This window comes from Ixodes scapularis, unplaced genomic scaffold (assembly GCF_016920785.2).
Source record: "Ixodes scapularis isolate PalLabHiFi unplaced genomic scaffold, ASM1692078v2 PGA_scaffold1__304_contigs__length_218370807, whole genome shotgun sequence".
Lineage (NCBI taxonomy): Eukaryota > Metazoa > Arthropoda > Arachnida > Ixodida > Ixodidae > Ixodes > Ixodes scapularis.
In genome coordinates, this window is record NW_024609846.1 from 67,327,173 (window position 1) to 67,335,971 (window position 8,799).

General features: G+C 48.1%; 1 protein-coding gene across 1 annotated transcript; it reads right to left on the reverse strand.

The window, feature by feature from the left end:
• Window positions 1–6,196: 6,196 nt before the first annotated feature.
• On the reverse strand, window positions 6,197–7,147 carry LOC120844621. The gene has a single exon (XM_040216491.1). The coding sequence runs from the start codon at window positions 7,145–7,147 to the stop codon at window positions 6,197–6,199; it is 951 nt and encodes a 316-aa protein (XP_040072425.1).
• Between the last annotated feature and the right edge of the window lie 1,652 nt (window positions 7,148–8,799).

An 8,799-nucleotide genomic window follows, 5' to 3' on the forward strand; every position in this document is an offset into this window, starting at 1 on the left:
CGCCGTGTGAAGAAGGAAGACGTGGCGCGCTGCTTGTAGGAATGCACTGCGTGTAGGAATGCTTTCGCATTCCTACACGTAAGCAGTCTTTAGTGTCTCTGTCGATTTTTTTTTAAATTCAGACTAGTTGTGCTGTTTGCGCGCGCCAATGCCTACAGAAACAAAAAATATGTTTCTTTGTTTTGTGATATATTAAAATACTCTGTTTCTCTGGAAAGGTCCGCCCACACTAGCCAGAAGACGCGCGCGGCACACCACGCGTGGTAAGATGCGTCCCGCATTCTGAAGACCACACTAGCTAGCGTTTCGCCGACGCGGACGTCACGCCAATTGGGCCAGCTTCATATCAGCTGCTGAGCCCAACAGATACTTGTGCTTGTTTCTTCCAAAGTTGCTTCGGAACCCACTTTGGGAACCCCTGCGCTAACATCATGAAGTTGGCACGAAAGGGATTTATACAACTCCAGTGACAATGAACGTGCAACAATTGCCGCCAAAAAAACCCACCGGTGAGGCCAGAATCCTCGCCGATGATCGCCCATTGGTTCAGGTCAGCACCATTCTCGTTGATCTCGGGGTATTTTTTTCATCATAATGATATGAGTACATACGTACCGTTTCAATAAAACACTTAATGGTCCAGGTGTTGTTGTCCAGGCTCATGGCAGAAAGAAGCTTGGCTGGCTCGCCACTACTCGGCGGCCCAACTTTGGCGCCAAAGCGTTGCCATTGCATCCCACATTACTAGATGTGACGCCTCTGATTGGCGCGTCCGTCCCAGCGGCGCGCGGCATTTTGCAAAAAGGTAGCGCAGGGAGCCATTCTCTTGCGGCAGAAAACTCTTCCGGCTCAACGGGTTCTACGGAACGCGCTTTATCGCTAGTGTGGGCGGGCCTTAAGTCCGACCGCCGCCGATGGTAAGACTCAGTGTAGCCTTGGCTATAAGGATAGGTTTGCCTTCACTCTGCGTGATTGGTTTAGTTGGTGAAAATAAACACACAAAGAAAGTGAGCGCAGCTACGGTATTACTTTCTGCGATGCTCTAAAACATTTGGTGCAAAGGGCTGTGGGAGCAGGACGCACCTAGCTGATCATTGCCTGTTGAACTTTGCAAAATCGTCGGCGTGCAGCTTTGCATATTTCTCTTAATTTGCTTGCACTCAGGTATCCAACTCCTCCACCTTAGGCCAGAGATCACAATCTGTCACAGACCAGTTGAGTGTAGGCATTAGATGGTTCTTGCCATCACAAAGGGCTATAATTTCTGCGTACTGAACTGGACAAACACGGGCAAACTTTGTCGTCATCACTTGACGGTTTAAACTTCTGCCTAGGCCTAGCGCAAGTGCCCGCACTGGCACATATTGCCACGCGCGTCTCCGAGCAAGCGCGCCCGTGGCCGAATGGTTATCGTGCTGGGCTCCGACAGAAAGTTCCGAGGTTCAATTCCTGACTGCGCATGCACCTTGAACTTTTTCCAAAAACAAAAATACAAAGAGGTAGCGTCGCAGCCATCGAAGGTCGGCGGAGTAGCACGATCAAGCGCGAGAGCGAGACTTCCTCCGTATCACCGGGCAAAGCCCCTCATGTACACGCGTGGGCCTCTGGAACAATCGGGGTAGAAGGTTCGGCGCGTAGAACAACCGGACTTTGAACAAGCAACAGAGGTCTTGAATTTACCGAACGCAACATTTAGAGAAACAGAGAAAGGTGCATCTGCGGCCAAGCATCGTACCTTGGCCCTTTGCATGGAAGAAAAGCACAATAACCAATCAGCCATGGGCGCTTGCTCGGAGACGTGCGTGGCCATATGAGCAGCCTCTGCCATTAACTTATGTAACATCTGCCGAGTGGTGGCCACCACCACGGCGCCCTTGAAAGTGCCTAAAAGCCGCGTCTCATACAATGACATGACATCACCTGCAAACCATGTATGCGTGCTACTGAAACTGTGTCATGTCAGCTGTGCACCAGCTATCAGGTACAGCTGCAGCGGAAAAAGATTAGCACAAGCGACCCACAACCGGAGTGGCAAAATCGTGACACGCTGCGCTATTGTTCGTAGCGTGCCGATAGCAAGAGTGCGAGTCACGTTCCATGTCTCAACGCGGGGGTGGCCGCCATACAGCAGCCCATCCTAAAGCCCGCATTTCGAAAGCTATCTTATCCCTCAATTTTCTGCCCGCCACCCCCGCGCTAAGACATGGAACGTGACTGGCACTCTCGCTATCGGCATGCTCGGGAACAATAGCGCCGCGTGTCGCGATTTTGCCGCTCCGGCAACCTCAAGCGTGTTTCACATGCAGCGATTTTGGCCCTAGAGCGGCGCGATTTCTGCCGTCGCGGAGCTCGTGCCGCTCAACCGCTGGTGCTGGCCAGAGCGCCGCGACGGCAGAAATCGCGCCGCTCTAGGGCCAAAACCGCTGCATGTGAAACACGCTTTAGATAGCGAGGGCCTGAACTGCCCCCTAGCTGCACTGTTTAGGACCTCTTGCCCACTAAGCAGGAACAGCTGGTTGCATTGCACATGCTGCTGGGCACCCAACAGTTCAGCATGAATGTTCTAGTTGTAGAGAAGTGAAATCTAGGTCCAAAATTGGCTGTCAAGCATTGTTTAGAACACCGTCGAAATAACCTGCGTCACATGGCACTAATAAGTTATTTTAGGCTGTGCTTGTTCATCCTTGCTTTATTCAGTTACATCTAAAGCAGCTCGTGCTCACAGCCTTTGTTGCATGCTCAATGCAATGCGGAAGAGCTGGACTTCCACAGCACCAAAAGCATTGATGGCAACAACAGTTACCTTGTCAATGGAAGTCAGTTATGACAGACAGCTGTAGCATAAAGGAAGCTGAATGCAGCACTATTGTGATTTCGCTCCTTTTCAATTTCTGAACTTGTGTTGTGTTTCAAAGTGACTGATTGCCACCAACTTCTCCCTTTACATTTTTTTTTCATGTGATTGACAGAGCAGGCTTGTCTACTGCAAAGTAATTAGATCAAGCTAGATGCACATTGCTCAGGGCTGCTTGTCTCATAGGTTGCGTGTTGTACTCCAAAACCCACACCATGAGTGTGCTGATCCGAGCATTTCCTTGGTTAGGAAGGTGCTCGCATATACGAAATGTCTTTCAGGAGTCTCACATTCTTGCTATTTCGAGCACTGCAAGAGAGTTCTAAAAGAAGTATGCCATTCACTACTGCTCACCACTCGACTGGGATACTCTTGTTCTATGCAATTTCTTTAATGTGCTCATTAAAAATGCATGTTTTTATGAGCGTTCACCCTTTTCGTGTACTTTGTCTGCAGGCTCTGGAGGCACATACTAGCAATCATCTGCACTGACCACACTCGTTCTGCACCTCATGGGGTGTAGAATTTCCATCCACAATAAAACATCCTCCCTAGCACCATTTTGCGTCTGTCATGATTTCAGTATGGCATGAAAAAAAATTTGCAGAGCTCCCATGGTCATACCCGACAAACTTTTATACATAGAATACAATTTTTGGTCAGGAAATCTCGGTGCAATTGTTTATGTGCCGAGACTCACATCTTGACTTCTAATGTCAAAGTATATTTCATATACAAGGAAACAGACATTTCCCAATTTAATGGTGATACGGCGCTGCAAGTCCAGTCGTCTAGATATTAGATACCACAGTTAATTCTTCACCTTTTCTTCCTCTATACTTAAAACAATACACCGGTAGAGCCAGAATGCGTACGCAGTCGATGAGAAACAAGATGCCACCCGTGAGGAGGCCCTCTTTTATTGTCTCAGCTGTAATGCCCGTCTTGTCCTCCGCTGTCGAAGTTTACACCGTCCTCGGGGTCGGACTTTTGGGGCTCAAGGGGGAGACCCCAAGGTAGAGCTATAAAAACCGGCATTGTGCAGAAAGTCAAATGATGTTGCTGTGGCCAGTACCTTTGCAACCAGCGGAACCTGTTTTTGAGCATCCTATTCACTGCTTTACAACAGAATCTTAAGCAAGGCTTTCTGGTAAGCTTGGCCTCGGGACAGCACAACATCCAATGGGGTTGCGAGGAATTGATATGCAAGCATGGCTCCAGGGCTTTGTCACTGTCACCTGCACACAACAGTGAGACGGTGTCTGACATGAATGTTTCATAACCTTTTCAGTTGTTTAAAAGCACATCAAGACTAGATAGACATTGCATGCTAATGCAGCCTCTACTTGGAGCTAGTAGTTGCATAACATCCCACCACTTTTTTTCTACAAATAGTTAAAAAAAGTGGAGGTATTCCACTTGCCTTGCACAATACTCGTAATTATGCCATCAGAGCAAAGAGGTACGGCGTCAATTGAGTTTATAATCTCTTTACATTCCTTTATATACAAAGGTGGGAGATAGGGGCAAAAAGCTGCATGGCTTGCAGCTTGACGAGGCGCGCCCTATCCTGTGTGGAAGAAAAGCAGCAGATCATTTCAGACAACAAAAGCAAAAAAAAAAAAAAAAACGAAAAACAAGATACTACACCAGTCTGAACCTGCAAGGGGGATCGTGGGCCGAGTGGGCTAGCGCACACCAGCTCGGAGCACGTGGAGCAACAGCTCGCGCTGCAGAACCCAGAGATTCTGGGTTCAATCCCCACCCCTGCCCGTTTCGATTTGCACCACTGCGTGATGCATGTTAAAGACTCAAGGCTAGCGGTTGTACCGCACTGGCTAAATTGCTCATCTACAGCTGGGAGTCTCGTCGCCCACCGATGCAGACCAAGTTCTAGGCTGTATAAACATACATACAACCAGAATATTATTATTTGAACCTGCAATCTTAAAGTGAAAACGGACACAACGTGCTGCAGCTGAACAATTTCCAGATGTTAAGGCCCGAGATATTTGGATGATACATATACAACCACGAGTAAGCTTGAATGCGTGCGACGATCTCGCACGACGCTCATTACGTTGAATGAGGCGCCCATTTTCTACCGAAAGCTCTCGCGAAAGCGCATTGAGAAAATGCTCAATTCAGACTGTATTAGAACAGAGCGTATTGAACACTTACCGAACACACCGCTGAATTTGCATCGCTAGACTTCTTGGTTGTCGTCTTTCCGTCTTCCCTTTGCGCGCGAAGCCTAGCCCGGGTGATCGATTATCACCTTTGTAACATGCAAAGAACGCGACTCGCAGCACACCGACGCCCGGTGATGTCTTCGTCGCAGCAAAATGTGCCGCCAGCCACGCAGAAGCCGAGAGCACTTGCTGCTCGGCTGTCAGCACATGGGCCCCTTTCGACGCCGCCAAAGCTGCCACGGCAACTGTCAGCACCAACGAGTGTTGGGCAGTGTTCCCCGATTACGTCCCTGACGAACCATGAACCGAACTTACAAAAAACGTTGCGATGTTCCGTGTAAGCTCGATTTGGCTCGCCCCGTCTGCGAGCGTGAACGTCGCCATCTTCATTGACTTTGGCAACTTTGGCTAGCTGCCTGACTACAAAAAAGTTATCTCCATCGCCAAACTCAATCGTGACGAAATTCTGACGTCACCGCGATCTTTATTATTTCACCAGAATATCTCGAACTCCATCGAAATCCGTAGCGAGAAACTCGATCGCAACGTCACATCACGTGACAAAGAAAGCAGCCAATCAGCGACCGATTGAGTTAACTTTATCGTTGAGTTTGCAATCTAGCATAGACAGACAGAACGTGATAAGCTTATCACGTTCTGGAAAGCCAATCCAGACGTTGAAGAGAAGAACGAGGAAGTGAAATACACAAGAGTTGGAAGTTCAGCGCGTGTGCTTGTCTTTCTGGGTATCTGGTGTGTGATCGTTCCTCTGCGCTGTCAAAGTTGAATATGGTTCACCGACTCGCCCAAGCGCCCATTTTATCAAGCACTGGAGTCACTAAACATGTGGGAAACAAAATCACTGTGTTGGTGTTGTCTCTCGTCCAGCAGTGCCCAACGTTAGGATTAGAAAAAAACTGATTTAATCAAAAAGCGTTACAAATCGTTCGGTATCGTTCATGCTCGTGCGTCCCTCTCCTCTTCGTCTTCCTTTCTTTTCTTTTTCTTACTCGCACTGCTGACAAGACCCCTACAAAGTTTGAATTATCCTCAATTCAAGTCTGTACGCCGCTTCAATTTGTGAAATAGTCTTGGAGGTATGCTGGAGGCCTTCGTTGCCTTGGCATACGTACTGATGTTGCATTCTAGCTTACTGCGTCCAATTCATCTCCGTTGTGCGCTGAACCAGCTGGTTCTTCAACACCATCGGGAGATCCCTCTGGAAAGTTGAGCGTGTTTTACAGCGATTCTTTTCCACTTGGTTTGCTAGCGCCTGTCCTATTGTAGTGTCTGATAGCTTGACTGGCTCGATATCTTTTGCGACACACCTTCGTAGCTTTTGTAAATTAACTAATCTTGAGTTAGATCTGTCCTCTATGGGGACGGCTCTTTTCAGCAACACAGTATTTCTGTCGTTGAATTGTGCGATTTTGTACGGCCCTTCAAATAAAGAGTCCAGGGTTCCACACCGAGATCCTTTGCTGCAGTATACGAAGTCGCCGACGTTAAAAGAAGGTGCCTTCACGTCGGCTTCGTACCAGACTTTCGCCAGCGTTTGGCTATTATCCAAACTGAGCTTTGCAACGCTTCGGCTCCTGACAAGGTTGAGCAATTTTTCGGTTTCGGTGAAGTCATCATCAACGCTTCCAACATTTAGTTCGCCTGTAAGTTCGGGATCATTCCCGTGAATTAGCCATAAAGGGTTGTATAGCGTTGAGCTCTGTCTTGTGACATTGGCAGCGGTTACTGCATCTGGCAATACGATATGCCAGCTGGGACGATTGTCCACAAGTTTTCGCAGGACCTCCGTGATTGTTCCTACCATTCTTTCGATAAGACCGTTTGCTTCCGGCCAATATGGTGGAGATCTGGTGTGTGTCACACCGAGAGGTCGATGAATTATTTCCTTGTTTCGGTTCACAAATCCTCTTGCTTGGTCTGTGATGATCATTTCCGGTACCCCCAATCTGGGGATCCATCTTTTCGTCAGGAACTTGATGTAGTAAATGGAAACCGTGTTGGGGACAGCTGATCCGTTGACGTAGCGTGTAGCGTGGTCAAGGCACACCAAAACGTGGGTATTGCCTTCTTCCTCGACCATTGGCAAAAATGATCAAGCGAGATCACATTGTTTGGTTCGTCAGGGACGTCTCTTGGGTTCAGGCATCCTTCCTCTGTAGTTGTGCGTCGATTTGTTTGCCTACATATGTTGCACCATCGAACATACCGTGCGACGTTTTTAGTCACGGACGGCCACCAGTTACGCTTCGAACTTTGATCTGCCGTTTTTCTTGTGTCCATATGTTCGACCTTATCATGGCACAAAGACTTTACGATGTCGCGCTGTGCAAGAGCTACCACAATTCACGTGCTTTGTCGTTCATTGCGGTTCCGTTTCAGTACTAGGTTCCCGCTGTCAGTTTTAAAGAGACTGTTCTCCTTGTTTCGTAGTAATTTAAGACGTTGGCATTCGGGATCAGACGCCTGGAAACTCCTGAGGCGGGAGTCCTGACTTAGCACAATCGCCAAGCACTTGAGTGGGCATCCAGCCACCTCGTTGTTGATGAGGCTTCCCAGGACTCTTTCCGGCATGTCAAGTTGTGACATCGCGTCTGCTGCTCCGTTGAGTTTTCCATATCGGTGTACAAAATCGAATTCATATTCCGCTAAGTCGAGTGTCCACCTGGCGAATCTGCGGTTGATTGTACTCTGTTTCACTAAGTACGTAAAGCTCATGTTGTCTGTGACAACTCTGAATCAAGGTCCTCCACGAATAAAAATGGCGAACTTTCGGTGACGGCCCACTGAAGAGCAATATATTCGAGATTGTTTGAATGGAGCTTCGAGTCGTGCTCATTGAAGCTGCGGCTTGCATACTCGATTACTCGTTCTCCCCCTTCTTGAGCTTCAGCGAGTACGACTCCCAAAGCAGTTTGACTGACGTCGACGTGAATTATTTTTGGACATCCGTACATGACGTTTGCGATTATTGGAAGATATGTAAAAGTTCTCTGCACGTCATTGACAATCTTGTCGTGAATTTCAGTCCAGCTGAAATCAGCGTCACGAGCCAGCAAGGCACGTAGAGGGGACGTGAGGGCAGAAATGGCAGAAAAGCAGAGAAGTAGTAGATCGTTGACTTCCCTGTTGAGAAACTGGAGATCAGCAGGAGAGTATCTATACGGGTAAGATGTGACGTGTAGTTTGGCTCTGAGATCAATCGAATGTTCAAAATGGGGGCATAACCCTATTCTGTTCTCGCTATCTACAAAGGCTGAGTGATGTGTCAGTAGAATGTGACGAAGCTGGTTCCGTTGATCAACTAATGCATCTTGAGTCATTTCTTTGACGGCCACTTCAATGTGTTCGAGAAGTTCGGTGTCTGGGGAACTCGCTCGCGTTTCCAGTTTGACAAATCTATCGCCGTGCTTCGTTCCACATAATGGAACTGTGCCAATAAAAAAGGTTGCGTTGATAGAACGATGCAATGAGTGTTTCACCCGTTAGCTCACTTGATATGCTTTGGCTACAACGTTCAAGCGTGCTTTCCTTGAGGCTGTTAAACTACCGCAACGTCGTGGCTGGGTGAAAGGTAACATCTACGTTGGCAAGGCGTCTACAATCTGATCCAAGAAGGATGTCGACAGGGGCAGGTATAGTTCCGTGATGAACACCTCGGGTAGCCAAACGTGAATAGTGCCTACCGTGATCGTCAAAGCTGTGACTTTCTCTGGTCTTACTCGTGTTCCAAGA

Bases quoted from the DNA above. Each gene is read 5' to 3' on its own strand.
- LOC120844621 (XM_040216491.1), bottom strand. From the start codon at position 7,147: ATGGTCGAGGAAGAAGGCAATACCCACGTTTTGGTGTGCCTTGACCAC.